The following is a 25128-nucleotide window of genomic DNA, read 5'->3' as shown; positions in this document are numbered from 1 at the left end:
TCCAACCTCCTACTCTTCCCTCACCCAGAGACAACTTTCAACACCCCCCCCCCCCCCGCCCCGCCATCCCGCCCTTGGCAGGCTTCACAGTCATCCTAATTCGCTATTAGAGCTCGTTACCTATACTTGGTTTTCAAGACACTGTGATAGAGGTAGAGCTATTAGTGGCCCCATTTTCCGTTAAAGGAAACTAAGGCTTACCCTTAACTGGGTTAATTCTAAGAGGCTTTCCCTCACTTCCTCTTCCAGAGCTGCTCAGCTCTCCCTACCATAAGCAGTCATGGCTTGCTATGCCCAATTTGCACACTTACGGGTTTATTATTTGTCTTTGGGCTTCACGAAGGCAGGCATAGCACCCACTACCCACACTTGTGGGATGCCCAAATATGGTTGGGAGACAATCAAGCAGCCACAGATACAAACAAGACCCCACCTGCCCCACCTGCAAATCCACTTCCTGGAGGGCTAGGCAGCTGGAAGTTCTGTGGGAGTCAGGAAGCTATTGGAAGCCACTAATGCAGGGACATCATCTTGTGCCTTTTTGAAGCTTTCATTTGGAGGGGGTGGTGCAAAAAGCCTAATGATGAGTGTTATTCCCATATGGGGAAAGTGGGGTGGGGTGGGGTGGGGGACAGTGAAGGAAGAGGGCTGGGCTGGCCCAGCTTGCAGCACAAGAAAAGGCCACCCCTAGATGCAGTTTAGTGTACCAGGGTTCCCAGGCAACAAGCTGAGTGGGAATCCAGTGCCCCTCACTGCCCATCTCCACATATCTTCTCTTCACTTCTGTTGTTGTCTCTGCCACACTGAGAATAAATAAAGACTCAGAATGGGAGAAAATATTTCTGAATCACATATAGTATCCATGCCATATAAAGAACTCTTGCAACTCAACAATAAAAAGGTAAATAGCCCAGTTAAAAAAATGGGCTAAGGATCTGAATAGGCATTTCTTCAGAGAAGATATATGAAGGGCCAAGAAACATGAAAAGAGGTCGAACATCACCAGTCATCAGGGAAATGCAAATCAAAACCACAATGAGCTATCACCTCCTACCCACCAAGATGGTTGGAATCAGGAAGATGGACCAAAGGACCTACACGCAAGGGTTCTGGAAGGAGAAGACTGCTGAGACACGCTGCTCAGAAACTGCTACCACATCCAGCGGCCTGGCTGGGAGAGGAGGGAGTTAGGAGGGGATAGGGTTGAAATCGTCCAGTTGGGGGTGTGGAAAACTCCCACCCCAGCTTGAACGGCCCTCTAAAAATAGGCTGCAATAAATGGAGCCAAGAGAATTCCCCCAGCCCAGCTGCTGGAGCACTCCAGACACGGGCTCCGACAGCCTCACGACCTGGATTCTCCAAGAATTCCAGGCACTTGTCCAGACCCACGGCCTTAGCCGCCTGCCAGGATGGTCTTGGCGACATGGTTCCGGCCGGGATTTAGAAGAAGGGGGTTGAATTTCCCCTTCAGTATTTGGAATACCAGAGGATGGAGTCGCTGGAAACCAAATGCCTCTTAATTCTCTTGTTCTGTTTTATCTTCCTACAAAGTGTGCCTCTTGCTTTTGCTGGGTTAACTGCCTCGCAGATTAATAATATAGGGAATCGGGAGGCGAGCGAAAAAGTTCCAGCCTGGAGAGGCAGAGAGAGCCAATTTTTCTGCTAAAATGACTAGACGGGGCAGATTTCTTACATATCCCGTTTGGGCAAATTGCTTAGCCTTCCGAGTTGCAGTTTCTCAACGGTAAAGTGTGGCTCGTGGACCACATCTACCCTGGCAGATTCTCCTTGCCGTTTAATTTAATGTAGCAAGCATTTATTAGTGCTTACTCTGTGCCTGTCATCTGAGGCCTCAATGGGACACTGATGTGACAAGTGTCCCCAGGATGATGTTAAGATAATCTGGAGGAAGAGCCTGTAACTCTGCCCCATGAGAGGCTCCCGAGATGAAGGGACTTTTGGGCTAGGCCTTGAGGAATGAGTAGGAGCCCATATATAGGGTGTAAGATTCAAGAAAGTCATGAAAATGTTTAGTTGCACTGTCCCGTCCTAGGTTTCAGCCCTGAGTTGCTTGCCTTGGCCTGTTTCACATGCCATCACCGACTTCATCCCAATCCGCCTGGCTTCTGACAGCCTCCCTGCTCTGCTTCCATCAGACATGTATGTAGTACCTCGTCATCCGAAAGCCAACCTCTGCAGTCCCTCTCCCGGAGCTGCCGGGATGAAGGCCAGTCCCTCCACACAGCCGGCCTCCAGGCCTGTGTGCCCTGACAGAGGCTTATCTCGCCAGCCCTGGACATTCATGATGCCCCTTGCGTGCACACCGCACCTCCAGCAGCAAAATACTTCTTGCAGACCCCCCAAATCCCGCTGTGTCTGGCTCATGGCTAAGGCTCTTGGTTTTGGCTTTCACTGTCACTTCTCCCAGAAAGCCACCCCTAGCAGCCCCTCGTCCAAGTTAGAAAGTCCTCTTACACACTCCCAGGTTTACTCTGTACCTGCCCTCCCATCACAACAATGAGCTGTATTGTCACTGCCAGGCCTCCCTCAGGCCTACTATGAGGCCTGGGGCACAGAGGTGCTCAGCAGTTGAGTAAATCCAGCCTAAGAGTCAAATCTGGTCCACTGCCTGCTTTTTAAAAATAAAGTGTTTTGTGCAGGCCTGCTGTGGACAAACCCTGGAAAAGCAGAAGTCGTATGTCATGGAGATTCCTGGAGATGGGCCTCTGCCCTCTAAGCCTGAAGGCTTGTTAGGACAGGGGTGGGAAGGGGAAAGGAGGACTTTTCACTCTATGCCCTCCCCACACCCCTTTTTTTAAATTTACATCCAAGTTAGTTAACATATAATGCAATAATGATTTCAGGAGTAGAATCCAGCGATTCATCCTCTTATACCCTTTTATAGTTTTCAGAACTTTAGGGGTGCCTGGGGTGGCTCAGTCGGTTAAGTGTCCGCCTTCTGCTCAGGTCATGATCTCATGGTTCGTAGGTTCGAGTCCCGTGTCGGGCTCTGTGCTGACAGCTCAGAGCCTGGAGCCTATTTCCGATTCTGTGTCTCCCTCTCTCTGTGACTCTTCCCCGTTCATGCTCTGTCTCTCTCTGTCTCAAAAATAAATAAACGTTAAAAAAAAAAAAAAAGAAAGAAAGAAAGCCGGTGCGATACAGAAATCAATACAAGTCACGGCAACCCACGGGACCAGAGGTCTCGCATCTTGTGGGAGACTCAAGCCCTCCAGAGCCAGTCCTCAAAGACCCCAAATTCCGTACTGTACTTAAGTCACCTCTTGGGCCACCCTGGTTTCCTTGTCCTTCGAGTAGGTGGTGTCTTACTGACAGCCACGAAAATCAATTGGAGTTGCGTTATAGCCCTCTCGAGTTCCCCTCTCAGTGCCTGTTGATCATTAATCTGTTCATAACACTGAATGGACTTCCCTATCTCACAGCCAGGATGCTGGGTCCAGGAGGACGCGCTGTGATCATCCTTCCAGCACAAGCCCTCATTTTACAGACAGGGAAACTGAGGCCCAGGGTGCCAAAGGGATGTGCCCTGGGGTGTGTGTGGGCAGGTACCACTACAGACAAAGACACTGGCCCAGGAGTCCTGCCTCCTGGGCCACAGTACCCCATTGTCGGCACGACACAGCAGGACTTGCACAATCCAGCATACGGCCTGGGTGACTGAGGCGTGGGTTCCGTACCGAACAGAACTTATTCGTCTGAGTGTTGCATGCTGTGGAAAACCAGACACAGCTGTGCAGAATGCAGAATTGTGTAGTGTTACCTCAGAGAAGCTAGTCAGCCCCCCAGTAGAGAAAATTTCCAAACAAATCAAGCTGATCTTAAGGGACAGGTTACTTTCAAAATTTCAAGCAGTTTTCACTGGTTATCATTCAGTCCCTGACTCTTTCCAGCCTCCTTCCCAGATACCTAGCTACGATATAGCTCCTCCCAGAATGCACCATGCACTCCTCTGTTCCAGTGCCTTTGCTTATGCTCTTCCCACTTCCTGGGCTGCCCTATTCATCTGCTTGGCAATGTCCTACTCAACCATCAAGACACAGCCAAATATCACAGGGGAAGCCTCTCCCTGTGCCCCATCCCCTAGGTGGGGAGAGAACCCCCCACCTAGACTGTGGGCACCTTGGAGACAGGGACAATGGCTCTCCATCCACTCTCCTGGTGGTGGGGTTCAGACGCCGCCACTGCTCTACATGACTAGCCACCAGCGGAGTTGAGTCCCAACCATAAAAGCTCAGCAGTACTGGGGTTCGCCAAGACCTGGACCGCGAGGGTTGAGATTCAAGTGGCTTTAACATTAGCATAGCCTAGGGCTTCAGGGCTGGAAAGAGTCACCAGAACCCAGTGCTGCCTGACTATTGGGTGAGGAGCCTGAGCCTAGGGAGGGGGGGAGCACTTCCCCAAGTCACTCTGAGGCACAGCCAAGAGTTGGTCATCTGACTTCCTTTCCATGGCTCCTTCCCCACTGCTCTGACAAAGCAAACCACAGAGTCAGGGAACCATTGTGGTTTGAGGTGTAAGAAGGCTGTTTTCCTGTGGTCTTTAAATGAACAATAAAAATTAGACGCAGTTCTGTTATGCCAACAGTTGACAAGGGGATTAACACAGGCTGTGAGGGCATGGGAAAATCCTTAGGGAGGGGTTGCAATAACAGAACCGCATGGTTAGGACACAGGGTCAGATGCAAGGAGAAACCAAATGAAACGGAACAAAACCCCGTACCAGTATAGGATGGCTCTGTAGGAGCTCTGAAAAAGTCAGGATGTGCTCAGTGACTGACAATGTGAACAAAACAGCTGGGAATGATCACCTCCTCCAAGAAGCCCACCATGCTTCTAGGTCCCGAGCGCCCACTGCGACCCCTACCACCCAGTGGGTGATAGTTCGTCATAAAAGGGAAGGGAGGTGGTGGTGGCAGCCGTGGGTCACAAGGTGCTCATTGCATCCCTCCTAGGTCTGGCCACTCCTGTGGGCACGCTCCATCCGTCCTGGTCCCTCTGCTGGGCCCAGCCAGGTAAGCTGGCTGCTTGGCCCGGAGGTGAGGGGGCAGGGCCTGTGGAGAACAGACCTGTGGCTTCTGAGTGCAGCTACTGCAATTATGGGTCTCTGTTCAAGTGGATGGGAAATGGCCATTTGCCAGTCTTCTCGCAGGATTCAAGAGGCCTGACGACATCAGGAAGAAATATAGAAGCAAACATCTGAGCTGCTACCTTCACCAGCGGAGGGCTCTTCCCTGAGCCCGCACTGACCCCCGAATCACACTGTGCACCACACTTCCCATCAGGCGGCCCTGCCAGCCCCCTGGATACAATCAAAAGTGACCCCCACCTCAGCCCCTCAAACTCACCCCTCCTTTCCCTGGCTGGTGGCAGAAGGAAGCCACCGCCAGATCCTCAGGGATAGAGGGGCAGGGCCCACGATGCTTATGCGGAGGGAGTCAGCCCTCCCTTGGGGACAGCTCCAGGAAAATGACTCCAGGCCTCTTCTAGGTCCAACCCCTCTGTGTCCACTCTCTGGACCTGAGAGGGACCTCAGTTCTCCGCTGCAGGTGGAAGAGGCAGCCTTGTGGCCAGTGGGCCTGGACATGCATCTTTAGCTCCCTATCAATCCCCTTATGTGACCTCGGGTGAGTCACACAGCTTCCTGGGGCCTCGGTGTATTCACCTGTACACCTTCCTTGCAGGAGCGGTGCGGGGCTTGGCAAGAACACCCATAACTGCCTAGCCAGTGCCGGATACCCAGCAGGCCTTCAGAGCCTGGTAGTCCCTTCCCCTGTGCCACCGTTGCCCCCACAGAGTGGGAAGGCTCACGGCATGGGCACCTGGTGGCGTCATAACCTGGCTTCCCAGCATCTCATGTTCGATCTTGCCTCTTGGGCAAGTGGATGGGTCTTTCTGAACCTCCTTTCCCCACCTCCCTGCCTCTACCTGCCTCTTCCTTAAGTCCGGGGACTGCTACCTCCCGAGACGGCCAAGGCCACCCATCATGGGGCACACACTCTGGGTCAGGCACTTTACAGAAGTGATCGCATTCAATGTTCAACAACCCTCCCCTCCATTTTACAGATACATTGTGGCTCAGAGAGGTTGAGTAACTTACTTAAGGCCACACACCTAGAGGCTGGATGATAGGGATTTGAGCACCTGTCCATTTGGCCCGCAGACCATTAACGTAACCACGAAGCTAGACCTGCCTGGTCTTCCCCCTACACAAAGTGCTTATTGAATGCAGGTTCCGTGCTAAATGCTTTACCTATCATCTCATTTAAGCCTTATAATAAACTTCTAAGGAACATACTACTATTGTCCTCATCCTATCATCCAGAAAGAGAAACTGAGCCTCAGAAAGGTTAATGGGGCACCTGGGCGGCTCAGTTGGTTAAGCATCCGACTTCAGCTCAAGTCATGACCTCACAGTTCATGAGTTCAAGCCCCGTGTCGGGCTCTGCACTGACAGTTCAGGGCCTGGAGCCTGTTTGGGTTCTCTGTCTCCCTCTCTCTCTCTGCCCCTCCCCCGCTTATGTGCACGTGCTCTCTCTCTCTCTCTCTCTCTCTCTCTTTCTCTCAAAAATAAATAAATAAACATTAAACAAAAAAAAAAAAGAAAGGTTAAGGAATTTGTTTGAGGCCAAGCAGCTAGTAAGTAAGGATTTGAACCCAGGGCTGTCTGATTCCCAAGTCTGTGCTTATAACACCATTCCCTTTGGTCTTCAAGGTTTAGTTCCAAGAAGTCCCCCGCAGAAGACCATTTCCCTTCGTGACTGATGTAATGGAAATAACAAAAGCAAATCTAGCCCCCACATGCCCCACCGGCTATGGAGTCAGACTCCCGGCCCTGTCCCCTTATTGGCAGGGTGGTCTCGGGCAGGGCCTCTCTGAGCCTCAGTCTTCTCTGTCAAATGGGAAGGGATAACAATGCATATCACTGAGGTTGTTGCAAAGACTTCAGTGACATATCAAGTGCTGGGCCCCCAGCAAGAGTTCTGCCTCCCACTGCCCCCACTTCACCAGCTCCCAGGACCCAGGTCACAAATCCCGGTTCCTTTTGCCCTGGGGAACGCCCCACCTCCCTTCTGGAGTGGAGAGCAGCTGGGGAGAGGCAGGAGGGGCATCGTGGTGGCCAGGCCTGGGAAGGACTTGAGGCTTTTGCCAGTTCTGCTGAGGCGTCCCAGAGGCCCGGGTGCGGTCAAATCGGGCAAGCAGTCCTGCCTTTTTCCCTTCTCCCCAGCTGCCTGTGCCTCTCCCTTCCTCCCTCAACAAGCCTGCCCCGGGGTTGAGCTCGCGCTCAGAGGGCCCCTTGAACTAGTTTGCGAGAGGAAGGAGGAATTAGGTTCTGTGGTTCCAAGCCCCACCCCCACGCCTACAGTCTGGGCAAGAGACAGACCCCACATGTGAAGGGCTCTGAGACCGCACACACATGTTCCAACAGACGGCGGCCCGCTTGCTGTCACCTCCTCTGAGGGACCTTCTGGGACACCCCCAGGTAAAGCACATCCCCGTTCTCTCTAGCTCATCTAATTCCCTGTGAAGCCCATCTCCCAGCCTATATTTATCTTGCTTAATTACTTGCTTCTTTACGGTCTGTCCCCTCTACCAGAACGAAGATCTTCATGTGAAGGAGGGGACTTTGTTTACCACGGTATCCCCAGGATCCAGATGGCACCTGCTCTACAGTACGTGCTCAATAAATGTCTGATAAATGAGTGAGTCCTGTTGACCCAGTCATTCTCACTCAGGACAACCAGAGTGATGGCACAAGGCCTGTCAGCTGGGAATGGCAGGCCCCCGCCCGCTCCCTGTTCTCGCCCTTATCTTATTCCGTCGGGGCCAGCGCCCCTTTTTACACCACAGATAGTCTCTGGAAGTCTACCCATTTTCATCTCCGGCATGCCCATTGCTTATGGGATCCAGCCGCTCAAGACTTTATCAATAAAAGAGGCATCCCTTTAAGCAAAGCGAATGACCATCCTTGACGTATTCGGGGTTCTTTCCTAGTCGCTTTGCTTAAACCAGGGCCCATCTGTATTAAAGAGAGCAGGTAACGTGAGGGAATCTAGAAAGAAATACAGAAATCTGCAAGGCCTGGCTCTGTTTCGGAACGTCCCAGCCGGCCACCACTGATCCAGACGCGTGGCGTTCCAGGGAATGCCTGGAAGTAGGGAAGCAGCTGGCTTACTCTTCTGCAGTGCGTGCATACCACAGAAACGGCTACCGTGGGGGTGCCAAGCCAGTGCCCCAGCGGCCCTCTCCCTTAATGAATTTATAACGTTCATTTATAACAAGTGCTGGGGACGCCTGTTTGGCGAACGGATGCCACTAAGTGCTCCTAACCGACAGCTTCTCTTAAGTGGGTTAAACATTCCCCTCTGCAATCGTCTTTATGTTATTGATTTAAACACCTTCCTTTGTCCCAGGGGGAGGAAGATGGCAACCAGCTTGACTCGACTCCACTGATTCGGAATTAATGGACGCGGGATATGTGTGATGTCTGAGTCATTGTTTGAATAAATCTATAACGGAGAACATGGGCGTTCCTGAATGCGTTTCAACAACCGCCCCCAACATTTATGATTACCTATTACGTGTCAGGCACTGGCTACGTATCTCAGAGGATACAGAACCAAAGAGGCGTGGGGCCTACCTTCCGGAAGCTTGGTGGGTAAAGGGACTGCAGGCAAATCAGAGTCATTGGTGCCAGCCCTGTTCCCACAGGAGTTCACATAATCCTGACAGCCACTCTATACGGTGGGTAGGCATCCCAGTTTATCACGGAGGCCCTGAAGCCCAGAGAGGCTAAGTAATTTGTCCAAAGACACACAACCTGTAAAGGACGGAGCTGGGATTAGAACCCACCTACACTGACGCTCAGCCTGTGTTCTTCCCATGCCACCGGTGGTTCTCAAATCAATGGAAATGCAAATTTCCACACTCGGTGATTCTGATGAATCTGCACTAGCCAGGGCACTGAAATGGGCCACCAGTGCAGTGTGGGAGCCACCTGGCAGAGGGCTGGGGGGATGGCCATTTAGGGAAGGCTTCCTGGAAGAGGTGATGCCTGTCTTGGGATTTGTGGCACGAAAGGGAATTCACGGGGTGGCCCGGCAAGAGAAGGGCACTCCAGGTACAGGGAACAGCATAGGCAAAAGCTTGGTTCGCTTGGGAAAGTAGAATCATACATCGTACACACAAAATCTACATCTATGTGGAGTGCGAAGAGTGGGGACGGGTGAGCAGTGAGGAATGAGGCCACAGGATGAAGGGGGCAGAATTCTGCTGGCAGAAATGGCCTGGATTTGGGGCGCCCGAGTGGCTCAGTCGGTTGAGCGTCCGTCTTCGGCTCAGGTCATGATCTCTCTGTTTGTGAGCTCCAGCCCCGCATCGGGCTCCGTGCTGACAGCTCAGAGCCTGGAGCCTGCTTCGGATTCTGGGTCTCCCTCTCTCTCTGCCCCTCCCCCACTCGCACTCTGTCCCTATCTCTCTCAAAAATAAATAAACATTAAAAAAAATTTTTTTTAAAAGAGCAGAAGAAATCAGTTCATTAAAAAAAAAAAAAAAAAAAAGTGGCCTGGATTTAGCCCCAGGTTGGTTTTCCCAATGACCACATAGCACCTGTATACCGATTACTTAACACTATTCTTTGTATCAGGGAAACTATGCATTTGCTCCATCAACAAAGAATCCCAGTCTCACTGAGAATAAATTCAGTTTTCCCATAAAAACAAATCACCAAAACACCGTTATAAAATCCTGCTTGGATCCTGTCACCCGCAGACGGCCTGTGCTTCAGCCCCGCTCTGTGTTTGTTTAACACAGGAATTAGTTAAGTACGGAGAATCCGTGTTATAGAAGGCAGCCATAAAACAGAAGGATCACTTTTATATCCTGATCGGGAATGAGATACACGATATATTGCCAGGTGAAACCAGGAAGGTGATGAATGCTGTATTCGGGTACAGAAGGAAGGGAGAGGAGTAAACACATGCAGGCTGACATATGCATAAAGTATCTGGATGGCGGTTACCTCTGGGGGAAACTGACAGGGCCGGGAGGGCAGCTCAGTGCTCATTGTGTGCCTTTTGTATCTTTAACTGTTGAGCCTTGTGACTATATAACTTCCTATAAAATAACAAGATACAATTAAGCCTTCTTTTGAGTGATAAAGAGGCATTAAAGAACTTTAGCACCCATGGACACTTTGGTCTTGAAATACTTGGAAGGGCCGGAAGAGCATTGGGAAGGGAATAGCATTCTTCTGGGTCCCACGTCATTATTTTCCTTGTTACCGAACGCTGAATCTGTGGCTCACCTGGAATCATTTCATGTGGCTCGGGTCTCAGGGATCTGAGAATACGCTTTTTTCCAACAAGAAATATCCTTAAGCATGTAGTGTAACTTGACCGCCGCAGAAGGCTGGGGAGGGCCCAGGTGGGGCCTGGGCCCAGTGGAGGGGCGGGGGGGTGGGGGGGTGGTGGGGAGGTCAAGGCCCTCTTCCCATCCTTTTGGGAACAAGACTAGGCTGCCATCCCACAAGGTCAGGCCCCCCCGGGGAGCACCTCCGAATGCTGGGTAGTGCTCCCCATACGCTCTCCTGCGGCCAGTTATCAAGTCCTGTTGCGTAGCCCACAAGGAAAACGGGAGACACAGAGAGGTTAAGTGAGGTTAAGCGGTATGCCCTGAGGCCGCTCCCCTGCTAGTGGCAGAGCTGGGATTCCAACCTGTAGGCCCAGGCAGGGAAAGCCTAGGAGCCTCTGAACCAAGCCGGCCTGGGGCGGGTAAGGGAATGCGACCCCACCCCACGAAACAAGAGTAAACCTTAAGACCCAGACTGGGCCACCCCAGACTCCTGGAGCGGATCCACAACGAGCATCCCTTACGCAGCACAACCCACAGACAACTTTGGTCTCTCTCGCCATTTCCATAAGTGAGTATAATTTATGTGTCTAATAGCAAAGATATCAAGGTTGGGAACCCCCTGGAGTGTTAGAAATGCAATTTGTAATTACAAGCACACAACAATTTGTTCAACATGTCAGCTACGTCCGCGGTAATTATTACCCTGGTTAAGGGTAATCCCCGCCACGCATGGGGATGGGAAGCCAGGAGTGGGGGCACTGGGCTTGGAACCCGGTTGTCTTCCTTGAGGCCATTTCTTCTCCCAAGACCCCTCCTGTTCCCTCCCACAGTGGGCCAATATCCCTATGGTGGCTGCCCCCCGGTGGGCCTCTCACGGGCTCGGCCCTGCCTGCGGGTGCCTAAGTACGGATCAGTGGGCACCTCCTTCTTGGGAGGCATCCCTAGTGGATCCTGACACCTGCTCTCAGGAGGGGCCCTGTTCCAGGCTTGCTTCCCATTTTTCCTCGACAGTCTGGGGATAACGCTACCTTCTAGTAAGTTCCCTCCTGCTGTAGGCTGCTTGCGATGCAGCCTCTAGCTCCTTCCCCTTGGCCTCCTTTGGTGGTCACCTGGAGTTCTACGCTAGGGACAGTTAGGTACACTAGCAGTGGCCGCGGCTGCCACTTCCGGAGCACCGATTCTGTGCCCGGTGCTCCACGGCGCTCACACTGGGGCGCAGCAAACTTCCTAGCCACACAGAGGGCAGAGTCCACATCTTACCCAAGGGACAGAGGCCCAGAAGTACCAAGGCACTCGCACAAAATGCAAGACGCACAGATCACAGGGAAGCGAGATTCGATACGGTGGGTGGTCCGAGCCATGAGGGTCCCCACTCTGGGACGCAGCCTCTGGTTGGAAAGGGCACTTCTTCATTCAACACACATCGGCTCCTTTTGTGCTTTAACTCCAGTGCGAGGGACAGGGGCCATGTGGAGCTGGGGAAGGGAGTTCCAGGCTCTGAAGGCTTGCTAAATGTCCAGCACTGGCTAGACTAACTGTTGGGCACTCACTCTGTGTTTTACACACGTGATTTGTCAATGCCCCTGTCCGCCCTGTGAGGCTGGGACTTCATTAACTGCAGATCAGAGATCAGGACCCCGGCACTGCCCTGTAAAGTGGGGGTTCACCCAGAAGTCCCCAGGTTGGGCTTGCTGGCAAATTATGATTGGTTTGAGACCACAGTTCAGGGCACAGCTGGTGGAGCCCTCCCTGGAGAGGACGAAAGATAGGGTGGCGAAAACTGCAGGCCAGAGCCACCGAACCAGCAGTCTGGGTGTCGGGTCAGGGTGCGGGTGAGGAGCAGGGGGCAGTGTGGCTGGCCCTGGCCTGATCAGAGTGGCCCCAATCCCACCACTCACTAGGCTGGTCCTGGCACGGGGCGGCGTTCACCGGCCACCGCTGGGGCGCTGGCGCCACCTCTCGCCCTTCTGGAGAACTGCAGCCTGGCCTTCCCAGATGGGACAGAGCGGGCCACACAGGGTGGTACCGCCCAGCCTTGGAGCAGGTGTAGAGAGGGGCCGCTGAGCCAGCCCGTGGACCCCGCCCGAAGCTTCCTCATACAAACCTCTTCCATTCTGCCTGAAGAATCTAAGGCCCCCTCCTCCCCAGCTCTCCTTGTACAGAGGGCGGGCGGCTGGGTTAGGAAGCAGAGCAGGGCTCAAACCCAATTTCACCGACGTTTCAATCTAACAACATGTCACTGCCCTGCTTCGAACCCTGGCTCCTCACTGCTTAAGAAATGAGTACCAAACTCCTCGCTATGCCCACAAGGCCTCGCAGATTTGGCCTCTGCCCTCCCCCTCCGCGCGGCCTCATCCTCTTATCCAGCAAGCTGGCTCCAGCCCCTGGGCCTTTGCAAAGGCCAGTCCCTCTGTCCAGCACACGTCTCTCTCTTTTCACCTACTTAACCCCGGCTCCACCTGCATGCCTCAGCTCCTTCAGGGAGGCCTTGCCTGACCTCTCCACAGGCCCCATCGAGGAATGTCTCCTAGCACCGTGGATGCTGCTCAGGGGAGCATCTCCCTCTCTTATGCTGCACAGCTGCGTGAGGATAAGGATCGTGTCTGCTCGACTCCCCATTTATTTCAGCTCCAGTGCAGTGCCAGGCACATACTAGGTGCTTCAGAAATATTTGTGGATGAAATTAGTTATGTCTAATTCACGTGAGTCCCTGTCCCCAGATTAACATGCCTTCATAAATACAGCATTCATTTCTCAAGGGACCAGGCACAGAGGGAAATAAAGGTCCTTCCTACTTGAGTTCTGGGGAGGGGGATATTAATAGACGGTAAAGTGGAGGGTCTGTGCACCGATGTCCTGAGCAGGAGCAGACAGCCGGGAAAAGCTAGAGCTGAGATGTGGACCTAGGTCTGTTTTGACTGAAGCCATTCTGTGGCCCCTGAAGCCAGGCATATGGCCCAGTTCCCTCAGGATTCACCGGGTTGGATCTGCTTGAGCCGCTCACGCAGACGGAGGAGAATGGAGTTGCCTTGCCCCTGAGGTTACCAACAGAGTCCTGGAGAGAGAGTCTAAAAAATTAAGCATAGGAGGGCTGCCTAAGTGGGGAGGAGAACCCATTCCCAGGCATCTCTCCTTTGCCAGTCAGCATGCTCAAGGCTGGTTCTACCACCAGCAGGCAGGGCTCCCATATGTGAATCTGTAAAAGGCGCCCTCATCTGGTGGACATAGCCTCTTACGCCCACGCTTGGCAAGACTGCCATTTCTTTCTTTGCCAACTGCTCTCACACAGTGCACAACCTGAACATCTGTACACTAGAAGCGCCTGGAGCTCCGCCCCACTGGGTGGGGTCCCTGCTATTACTCTCCTCACACTGACAGTGGATCTGGCTCTTCCTTCAAGGGGGCAGGGAGCCCTTCCAGTAAGGACTTGTAATCATGCATGCAGGACATGTGGCCACATGCAGCCACCTGTGCCTTCCTTTCTTAGACCCTGGGAGAGAGAAAGCCCCAGAGAAAGCCCTCTGGGAGATTTCCACAGCAGAGATAAGCCACCGGCAGGTCCAGAAATCACAAGGCCCACAGAGAAAACATCAGCAAAACTTAGCATTGACTTAAGCTGCCTCATGGAATCCCATCAAATCTGAACAGGAGGGCAGTGAAAACCCCAGCCCACATCATGGGCTTAAACTCAGGTGGAAAGGGTGACATGTGGCTTGCTTGGGTCTTCAAGGAGACAGACCCTCAGTCCTCTCAGAGAGACTGCTGCATGCCCTGGGCTTCTGCATTGAGGCAGGAGCCCGGAGGAGGCCAGGGCATGCTCAAGGTCACCCAATGGCCAGCTGGCAGCCAGGCTGGGCCCGCGCCAGGTCTCCAGGCTCCGCCCTCACTCCAGCCCCAGATCTGCTGGAGTGGGGAGGAGGGGGAGCTGGTCTCCCAACTTGGGCCTTCATGGGGCACAGAGGGACCGTTCTTTGCAGCTCAACAATCCCCCTGTTTGCCCCGTGCCAGGCTACAGCCTCCCTCGAGTCCTGCTGACGAGGAAAATCTGGTGCCAGCGTCCACAAATATGTGTGCCTTCTGGAGGGAGGAGGCAGCCGGCCTTTCTAGCCGAGTGGGCAGATTTAAAGGCCCAGAGAGAAGCCACAGGATAGGGGCAGAGGGAGCTGCTGGGTGTTTTCTTTAAAATACAGCGTGGGGAATAAACATACATACACACACACACACACACACACACACAAAGCTCCTGAATATTTCCGACCAGATACCACAAAAACGCTTTCCATGTTTGCTCTGAGCGGGAGGTGGGGGGCATATGAAGTTTTTGTTGTATCTTCTTGTAATGTTGAACACTTTTACCACGGGCCTGCTTTCCTAAGCAAATAGTAAACTCCTAGAAATAAACTGAAAATAAGAAACCCAGAAAGAAAGAGAAAAAAGGGAGCTCAGGTATCGACCTTCTCTGTAAAAACCTTCTCTGTGCTTGCTGGGACACGGGCTGCGTTGGTGGCCCATTCGTGCACATTTACACTGTAGCCACAGAGTGACCCGGAGAAGGGGGCCCCTCTTGTTGTCACCCCCACTACACAAACCATTGCCCAGGTCCTAGCCTGGCTAGGCACACTAGTCCTGGCCTAGTTCTAGGCTGATTCTTGCTCTTCACTTCTTCCCGGGGACCTGAAGTTCTCAGAGAGCCTGGGGAGGAGTGACACTGCTCCAGAGGGAATGTGCCTTGTCAGGCAACCAAGGGGAGTCCGCAGGCCGTGGTGGGAGCAGAGCCTACAACCTCCGGGGCCCTAGAGACGGTCCGCTGAGATGCTGCCGGGCCATGCTCTCAGCCCAGGCCCCTGCTGAACCATAGCCCCTTCCTGGGCCTCAGTCTCCTCGTCTATTAAATGGGCGAATCTGCCCTGGTTTGCCTGGTAGGAGTAAAGATTACTCCTACTCCAAGGGGAGGTGCCTGGCACCTAGCAGGTGCTCAGTCCACACCCACTTCCTCCCTCCCTCCCTGCCCTGATAACTCCAAGAGCAGTAAGGCTATGTCCTGCCAGGCCAGGGACTGGCCACTGCCCGGGGAAAGGCACCGGGATCTGGAGGGCTGACTGGAGGTTGGCAGTGACCCCCTCTCTCTAGCGGGCATGCCCTGGACACTGGAGAGGACGCAGAGTCTCCTGGGAGACGGGTGGGCTGGGTGCCTGAGCCTGTGTGTGGGCTCAAGTGAGTTCGCATAGCGGCCTGAGATCTGGCAGGTCCTTGTGGCAGGCTGTGTCCCTCCACCTCCTGCTTCCATTGCCTCAAACAGACCCGGATGCAAAGGGCTTAGGAGGAGACATTTATTTTCCAGACGCAGGTACCCAGAGGTGGGCAAGGAAGACACAGCCAGGGATCGCCCTGGCCTTCCCTTACCTTGGTCCAGTGCCCTGGGTGGGGGTCTCCTGCAGCACACAGCACGGCCTCGCTGGCCCCAGGGGCCTCCTCTGTGGCCCACGTAGATGAGCTTCCTCAGCCCTTCCCGGGCCTATGCAGTGGCCAGCGTGGGTCATAAGCCCTCAGCCCCTGCTTAATCCGCCAGAGCCCGAGTCAGCGCCAGCGGGACACGTGACAGCCACAGCCCCACAGACCTGTTTGGCAGGAGTGGCAGCTGGTCCCATGGGGGAGGGCCGCCTGCGCAGCCCTCCTTGCCCTCGGGGGCTGTCCCTGATCACCACACTCCTGCTGGCTCCTCCTGTCTAGAGCCTGTGTCCTGGGCTCCTGCCCGCCACCCCCGGAAAGGTATGGGTATGTGGGGGGGGGGGGGCAGGGCAGATGGGGAAAAGGGCTCATCAAATGGTGCTGGGTAATGGTGTGTGTGCGTGTGTGTGCGTGTGCACACTTGGAACGGGATCCTTATCTTACGCCACACACGAATCAATTCCAGGTAAAGATCTAATGTAAAATATACAGAATATGCATGGCCACGGAGTGGGAAAGGATTTCTTAAAACAGAAAACATTGATAATAAAGCTCGAGATAAATTTGACTACTTAAATGAAGAACTCTGAAATGCAGTGCCTGGGCGGCTCCATCGGTTGAAAGTCCAACTCTTGATTTTGGCTCAGGTCATGATTTCACGGTTCCTGAGTTCGAGCCCCGAGCTGGGCTCTGCGCTGACAGTGTGGAGGCTGCTTGGGATTCTCTCTCTCCTTCTCTCTCTGCTCCTCCCCTGCTCGCTCTCTCTCTCTCTCTCTCTCTCAAAATAAAAAAATAAACTTAAAAAAAAAGAACTCTGAAATGAAGATGTCCACCCAAAGACCCCAGAAAGAGTAAAAACAGCAAGATATTTACAACATATATAAATGATCAAGGATTCAAGTCTCAAATGCCTAAAGAATCCCCCCAATCAACAAGAAAATAAAAAGCCCAAGATGGGCAAAAACACTTCCCCAAAGAAGAGATCCAAATGGCCAATAAGCAGGCAAAAACGACCCAACCTCATCAGCAATCAGGGAGATGCAAATTAATGCCACGGTGACCCACTATTACACACCCACCAGCTGAGCAACAATGCCAAAGACTGATAATAGCCGATGTCGGGAGAAGGGGGTGCCATGGGAGGGAATGACCACACAGCATTCTCTACGACCCAGTGAGAGGTAATGCCCTGGAGAAGGGCATGCCATGCACACTAGGGCACAGACAGGTTCAAGAACAATAGCCCCAAACCAAAAACAACCCACATGTCCACCACAGTAGACTGGAATACATAAACTGTGGCCCCAGCGAGGCGAGGCAGTGTCACCAGGCAGTGACAAGGACAAACCGTAGCTACTCACGACTGGAGGAGTCACAGAGCTGCACCCGCAAGCCGAAGAAGCCAGACCCAAACAAGTTATCTACAGCCTATGTCTATGTAACAGACAGCTCGAAAATAAGAAAAACAAAATGATACCGTAAAGAGTTGTTCAGCTGGGGCGCCTGGGTGGCTCAGTCGGTTGAGCCTCCGACTTCGGCTCAGGTCATGATCTCTCGGTTCGTGAGTTCGAGCCCCGCATCGGGCTCTGTGCTGACAGCTCAGGGCCTGGAGCCTGCTTTGGACTCTGTGTCTCCCTCTGCCCCTCCCCCACTCCCGCTCTATCTCTGTCTCTCCCTCTGTCTCAAAAATAAACATTAAAAAAAAAAAAGAGTTGTTCCGCTGGGCGGTAACACAGCAAGAACAAGAGCATCATTAACACAAGAGTCTAAATGGTGAGAATCTTTGAGGGGTAATGGTTGGGGAAGAGCACCAAGCTGGGTGGGGGTAGGGGGCTTCTGGCAACACTCAGTCTCTTGACCCAGGTGGTAGGCACATGTATGTGTCTCTAACTTTTCTTTAAGCTGCTGCACAGATGTCTACTCACTTTCCTGTGTGACAGGTTGCATATCACATTTAAATAGAAAGATGTATCTGACATTGGTAGGGGACAGGCGGACACCCCAAGCTGTGATTGCAGAGTCACCTGCCACAACCAGTCACACTTCGACACCATAGCCACCCAGCCACACAGGACATGTGAGCTGTGAGGGCTCATTCTACCCTCTCATTTTAAACACAAGCACCGAGGATCAGAGATAGAAAGGAACTTGCCCAAGGCTGCACAGCAAGTTGGGGTCAGGACTGGAATCTAGGTCCCAAACCAGGTTCTCTCCTTTTCCGTTTGGGAGAATTTTTCCATTGCAAATCACCTTTAACATCAATCAGGGCAGACTGATTCCTTGTAGCATTTACCACTCTCTGAAATTTTCTTTATTCCCTTACTTATCCATCGTGGGTCTCTGGGCGCTAGAACAAAAACTCCTGGGGGGAAGGGTTTTTTGTCTGTTTTGCTCCTGAGGTATCATAGTAGGTGCTCCATAAATATTTGTTGCATGAATGGAGCTTGCATTTCTATTTGGACTCTGAGGTCCTAGAAATACTCAGTGGCTCCTGTGACATCCCCAAAGGAGAAAATGAAAAATAACTATGACATTGACACACTTTCTCAGAATTATTTTCATAACTGTCTTAGGCAGCTGGTACTATCATCACCCCCATCTTAAGGAGGAGGAAACTGAGGCTCAGGGAGGTTGTGAATTATCCAAGGTCACAGCACTAGGAAGTTGAGAGCTGGCACTTGAACCCAGCCCCAGAGGCAGGCCAGCCTGTCAGTCAGTCCACATACAGGGTCCGGGTATCGGGGTCTACGTGCTCCAGCCCTCCTGTTCCCCCATTCCTACCCCCCAACCCCACTCCTTTGGGGTGCCAGTTACAGCTTCCAAAGCGTGTTCTTTTTAAAAAAATTTTTTTTAACAATTTACTCATTTTTCAGAGACAGAGAGAGACAGAGTGTGAATGGGGGAGAGCCAGAGAGAAAGGGAGACAGAGAATCCAAAGCAGGCTCCAGGCTCTGAGCTGTCAGCACAGAGCCCGATTCGGGGCCCGAACTCATGGACCACAAGATCCTGACCTGAGCCGGAGTCAGACACTTAACCAACTGAGCCACCCAGGCGCCCCTTCCAAACTGTGTCCTGGCCTGTTCCAAACTCCGGTCCGGGGGGCGGGAAGGGACTCGTCCAAAGCGAGAGCTTGTCCAAAGCGCTCTTCCCTCAAGTTTCCCAAGCCAGGGTGACCAACAGTGACCCGAGCACTGCTCACGGATTTGCCATAAGACACTCAATTTCCGTATTGCTTCACTTCATACCAAATCCTCAGGCCCCCTGGCTAAGTCCAAAAACTGGTCCTAGTTCCGTATCTGGATGAGCTGAATAATGAAATATTCCCATAATACCCCCAGGCAACTGGCTTTATTAAAACACTCTGGCCCTTAGCATTTTTACAAACCTATATTACTATCAGGATAGCTTTCAGCAAGCCCTCGGGTAGTAATAATAATAATAATAATAATAATAATAAATCATTGGCTCTGGGAGTCTTGGAGCTCCAATGACCCTCCAGGGCATCTAAACCAACTGAGAAACATAAATCTTCTGATCAGCCTCAGTTTGCATACCTCCAGTGAAGGGAACTCACTCCCTCATGAAGGCAGGTTGTTTTTTGCTTTTTGTTTTTTTTGTTTTTTGGATCCAGCCCAGTTGAGCACAACAAAAAATTATATTAGCCCCCAGCACTAGGGACTACGAGGTGCCTCAGCCACTGTTCTGGCCTCAGGGAGTTTAGTCGTGAGTGATTGTGTCATTCCAACAGAAAGGGACACAGCACAGGCTGGGATTACCTTCTAAAGAGGCAGCATGTGAGGCCCAAGCCTTTATATCCCTGTCACATATGGCACGTGGATTTATGTGGGTCAGCCTGGACTCTGTGCTCACTCATGAGCCCCTCCCAGAGGAATGTCTCCCTAGGAGCATCTGGGCATGAAAACTGGCAAACCGTGGGGCTCTAGGGGCCCAAGGAACAGAAAGGATCGTCATCCGAGGTAGGTGGGAGGGTGCAGCATCCCAAATCCTTCCCGCTGGCCTGTGGGATTGACATAATTGTTTTAATATTATGCTTCCAGAACCTTCACACACATTGATAGATGGCTTTGTGGTTTTGCAAATGAAATGGGATAATATATGTGAGAGCCACCGTGAGGGGCTCTGGCAAGGAGCAGATGCTTAAAAAACGTTCACTGGGTTTGAACTGCAATCGTGTTGGATCAGAAGGCCACATACACGTAGTTCTTCGAAGAGTCGCTGACAGCTTGGCTGCCTGTGTCCTGCCTTCCCAAGTTGGCACTTGCTGAGGTAGCCTTACTGAACAGCCTGGGGGGTGGGGGTGAGGGAGGGGCTTCCTGAAGCCTAGTGTCTCACCAGGGAGGTCTAATGGCAGTCTCACCTATGCCCCAGCACACTATTCTGCTCAGCGATAATGGCTCACTTTAGGGGAGAACACAGGGACTCAGGGCAGGCTTTGCTGAGGCAGTGACATAGATGAGAATAAAAAAGGATGAACAGAGGTGTCTAGGTGGCAGGGCGGGGTATGCATTCTTGTGGGAGCCAGGACGGGGCCAGGCTGGGTCCAGTGGGAAGACATCAGGCACTAGAAGATGCTGATCCCCCAAGCAGGTCTGAGTTATACCTCACCATGGCAATAGCCAGGTCTGAGTTCCGTGGTGTGGGGGCGGGACGGGGGGAACCCCAGTCCACACGGACCTCACCAACAGGATGGGGCTTGGCCCAGCCACTTTTATGCAAAACTCACTTCTTGACAGGAGCAAACAATCCCATTCCCCACCCCAATTCTGAGATGCCGGCAGGGAGGGATGAGACATGGGGTCAACCCTCCAGATTCGTAGCCTCCCTCACTGGTCAGTACTGAGCCCCGCTTGCACACCCTGCTGACAGGAAGCTTACTATAGAACCAAAGGCCAGCTGTGCTCTTTTTGGGTACGGTTGGTTAGGTGCTTAGTTTACCCCCCACCCCCCATCCCAGTAGTCAGAACACCAGGGGTGGGAGAAAGGTGAAGACACAAAGGGTCCCAAGTTCTGGCTCGGCCTCGGCATTCCCCTCCGCACAATGGGGAAGGGGCATAACTGATATCATGGGGGTTGCTGTGGGGCCAGCAGGTATGGGGTGGGCAGGGCAGGCTGGTCAGAACAGCTGTTGGAAGGGCAGGCAGCCACAGGCACTTTTGAAAAGCAGCCTTGAGAAAGGTATGGCAACTCTGGTCATGAGACCCGAGATTGCTTAATGTTTGCACGGTGTGCAGGAGCTGGAGTCCCCTGCAGAAGATGGCACCAGTCCCCTTCCTTGTCTCTCCACTGCAGGGACCTCTATGGGAACAGCGAGTCCTCTGAGTGTTCCCTAGCAACCCAAGGATGTCTGGAGAGCTGGGGACAGTGGGAGGCTGTGTGACCTTGGACGTGTTCCTGCCTCTCTCTGGCCTCAGTTTCCCCATCTCTAATAAGGGATTGGGCCCTAGGATGCTCCCTCCAGCTCTGATGCTCAGTGTCAAGGCTGTGGGCATTGTGGCACACCCAGCCCCTCTTAGCTCATCTTTTCCTGCCGGGGTGGGGGGCAAAGGGGGGGGGTGGGACTGTTTCTCTTCTCTCCTTTCAAACTCAACTGCTGGGCTCTGGCCTTACCAGTCCAAGGGAGGAGTCAGGCACAGTGCTGGGGGCAGGAGAGGGTGACCAGAGGGGCATTCCCGTGTCACCTCAGTTTAGAGTTGCTCCCAGGGGCTGCACAGGCCAGCATGTGCAGTCTGGTGGGGACAGAGCACAGAGTGGAGCAGGGCCTCATCAAAGCACACAACCAGACTCTTGCTCCTATAGTGCAGGACAACTGCTTCCCCTCTCCCCCCACCCCCACCAATTATGGAGCATGCTCAGAGCAAAATGTGCAAAGCTGACCAGGCAGAGCAGAATGCCGTCCCCATGAGCCTAATCTCATGGACAGGGCTGGGGGGAGGGGACACCCACTGTCGTCTTTCTGCTCCGTCTGCTCCAGGAACAGATCAGCTGTGACAGTTGAGAGCTTGGCAATTTAAAGTGGCAAATGCCTGGCAGAAACATGGGAAGGGGGGGTTCCCCATGACTGGGGTGGGGACAGCCTCCTCTCACCACCAGGGCCAAATGTCCCTTCCCTCAATACTGCCCAAGGCTGTGGTATCAGACAGGGCAAGGGTTTCCTACACCCCGGACCCCCTGGCCCAGGAGCGTCCACCTCAGGCTGTCCTGACACCTGAAACAACCCCATCAGTTCTCAGACCACTGCTGCCTCCTATTTGGGACTGGGTCCAAGGACTGCCCTGGCTGTTCCAGTCCTCAAGCACCATCACCTACACCAATTGCCCGCCCCTGGGGGTCTGACCCGGAGCGTCTCCAGAATAAAAACCAGCCTCTTGCCCACGTGGTGGCAGGAGGAGGGGCTGCCCAAGGTCACACAGGGGGTCAGGGGCAGGTCTGGATTCGGACCCAGCCCTCCAGCCCAGCCCTAACTCCTCACTCCCTCCCTGGACGCGTCTATCTGGCTCCCAGCGAATTCCGGAGATGCCTCAACCTCCCGCCCGCAGGCTCCCGACCCCGGACGCGTGGCTGGTTTTCTCCGCTGGGAGGCAGGAGCAGGGGAAGGGCTGGTAGGGGGCAGCTTCACCAGGCGACCCTCCGGGCCTGGATTCACGTTTCCCCGCCCCAGGGAGACAGCCAACTGCATAGACGCGGAAATGGAGCACCCTGAGCCCCCCCTCCCCCCAACATCGCGCCTTCAGCGTCCACAAGGTTTTGCATAAAGGGTCCGCATAGCCGCGGAGGCTGAATCTCCTACGTCCTCACCGATCGAGTTCCAGAGAGCGACACCCGCAGAGCCCGGGCTCAGAAAGACTGGCGTTGGCGCACCCCAGGCCCTCCGGGCCGCCTGCGTAACCCCGGCTTCCAAGGCCGAGAGCCTGGCGGCCTCTGATCCCCCAACCCTACGACCCAGTGGCCAGTGTCCTCTCCGCCACTGCGGCTTCGGAACCTCCTCCCCGGCCGGGCTCCGCAAAGCCTCCTGCGATCACCCCTCCCTCCCCCGGTTCCCAAGAGCTGCTCGCGCGTCCGTGTAGCCGCGGCTCCGGGGGCGGAGCTGCCGCCCAGGCCTTTCGGCGGAGGGGACTCCGGGCCGCAGTCCCCGCAGCCCCCAGCCCCGGGCTCGACCCCGCACCGCACCGCACCGGCCGCCGCGCGCGTCCCCCGCCGGCCCGCCTCCTACCTCGCGGGTCCGCCTGCAGCCGCCGAGCGCGCGCCGTCCCCGCGGCGGGCGCGGAGCGCGGGCGCGGCTCCAGCGCGTCGGGCCGGCGGGGCGCGGGGGGGCCCGGGGGCGTCAGCAGCCCGAGCCCGAGCCCGAGCCCGAGCCCGAGCCCGAGCCCGAGCACCGCCGGCCCTTCTGCCCTCTCCGCCACCGCGCGCCGTGACCTTGGCTGCGGCCTCGCCACGCCAGCCTCAGTTTACCCCCTTGGAAAGGTGTATGTGTGTGTGTGGGGGGGGGGCGGCGGCGGTGGGGAGGATGGGTGCCGCCCCGGCCGCCGACGTCACCTGAGCGGGGACAAGGTGAGGGCGCTCGGGTTGGTGGGGCCGCTGCAGCCGCTGGCTGGGGGAGCCGGGTACACAAGGTCCAGGCGCGTTGGAGCGCGCACTGTGGCCCCAGCATTTCCCTCACTCCCCGAGACCCTCACATAAACACCTAGTAACCGCGACCTCAGGCCAAGTCCCTCGGCCCCTCCCCCGGAGAAATGCAGCCCCAGCAGGCAGGCAATGCCCAGCACCCCCCCCCCCCCCCCCCCAGCCTTCCCGGTTCACAGATGAGAAAACCGAGGCTCAGAGAGAGGCAGCCACTGGTCCGGAGTTGCACAGCGGGAGCGGGATGCTCACACCCACCCTGGCACCACGTCCCTCTGAGTCTCCTCCAGGACACAAGGCCCCTCGCAGTCTGGGGGGAGGGTCTCTGCCTGCCGGCTGCGCGGCTTACCCAACAGCAAACGTTGACTCAGCACCAGCTGAATGCTGGGGATGGGCCTCAGTGGTGTGGCAACTCTCCTAGAGGATGGGGTGGCACAGTTTGAGAGAGGGACCCGATACCTGGGGAAGAAGTGGCGTAAAGAGGAGAGGCTGGGCCTGAAAGGGGCAGGAAGGGGGCCGACGCTCCAGGAGGAGGGTGCTTAAGGATAAAGCAAGGATGGGAATGCGCATTGCCCTGTGTGTATGGGAGAGAAGGCGGGTTCTGAGAGCCTTGAACACCAGGCCAAATAAAGAGCATCTTCCGTTCGTTCCTAGGCGGCGGGGAGCCCCCGACCAGTTTGCAGCCAGGACCTCAGCTGTTTGGGCTGTGAGTTAGGAAACGCCCCCTGGTGGCCAGAAAGGGGCAAGACAGGAGGCCAGAGGGATGCGTCTGCAGTGGTCCAGCTGTGGGGAAGCCGCCTTAGTGATGTAATGAGTCAGGAGACTGGAGTCTTTGCGGGCCCTGCCACCCACGGGCTGCATGACCTTGGGCAAGGCACTTCCCCTCTCTGGGCTTCTGGGAGGGAAGGAGCCTGATTTTCAGCTTTGTATCTCATGACCCTGGATATGGGGACCAGGTTGGAGTAGGCAGCAGATCGAGGAAGGAACCGACAGATCAGAGGCGAGAGGTAGACATTTTGTTCAGCACTTTATGGGACTTAGTTCATTTACTTGCGGTAGAACTACTATCCCAATTTCATAGACAAGGACACTATGGCACAGAGAGGGTAATTCACCTTTCCAGGCTCACACAACTGCTAAGTGTCTGAGCTGGGATTTGAACACAGACTTATGAAAAAGGGGCACCTGACCACCTCAGTCTCTTGCCTTGCAGCATTTACTGAGCGTCTAAGGCATTCTTGGAGTATACAAGGCACTAGTGACAGGTGAATAAAGGAGCAGTTCAGCTCCTGGTGGCTCTTCCTCACCTCGTGGCAACTTATTGATGCTCACGGCAAACTGGACAGTGGCCACCGGGAGTAGACTTTTGGGGCAGAGCATGTGTCCCCATCCCGAGCCTCCTGTTACATTCTTCTGTATGTTGGAGGTTTTGTTTTTAAGAACTATGAATGAACTTTATAATTTCAAAAACGTTTTTAAAAAGAGCATCTAAAGGAAGAAAAGATGCTTGTGGTTTTAATAACTGACGACGGTCTTCTAGAGAAGACACATCCTCTTGTTATCAGTGCCAGGAGTGTGTTCCTTGGTTAATTGGAAAGCAGGTGAGGGAAGTGAGAACAGCAAGGGTTCTAGAAACTATGCAGCCTGGGCGAGTCCTCTCACCTTTCTGAGC

General features: G+C 54.1%; 1 protein-coding gene across 9 annotated transcripts in view; it reads right to left on the bottom strand.

Moving 5' to 3' along the window:
• IQSEC1 (IQ motif and Sec7 domain ArfGEF 1) overlaps positions 1-25128 on the bottom strand; it is a 425063-nt gene that overhangs the window by 73956 nt on the left and 325979 nt on the right. Inside the window, exon 1 of one of the 9 annotated variants that reach the window (XM_053896952.1) lies at positions 23050-23074. The exons of 7 other annotated variants lie outside the window; for them this stretch is intronic. Coding sequence is in view for 1 of the 2 variants with exons in the window: in XM_053896943.1 (XP_053752918.1) it covers positions 15774-15910 (137 nt within the window). In the remaining variant the exon portion in view is untranslated. Of the gene's footprint in view, positions 1-15773; positions 15930-23049; positions 23075-25128 lie in introns of those variants that run through there. One more of the 9 variants, XM_053896943.1, reaches the window with a different exon arrangement.

This window comes from Panthera pardus, unplaced genomic scaffold (assembly GCF_024362965.1).
Source record: "Panthera pardus isolate Hobbes unplaced genomic scaffold, ASM2436296v1 HiC_scaffold_8, whole genome shotgun sequence".
Taxonomy (NCBI): domain Eukaryota; kingdom Metazoa; phylum Chordata; class Mammalia; order Carnivora; family Felidae; genus Panthera; species Panthera pardus.
This window is presented reverse-complemented; position numbering and strand designations above follow the sequence as displayed.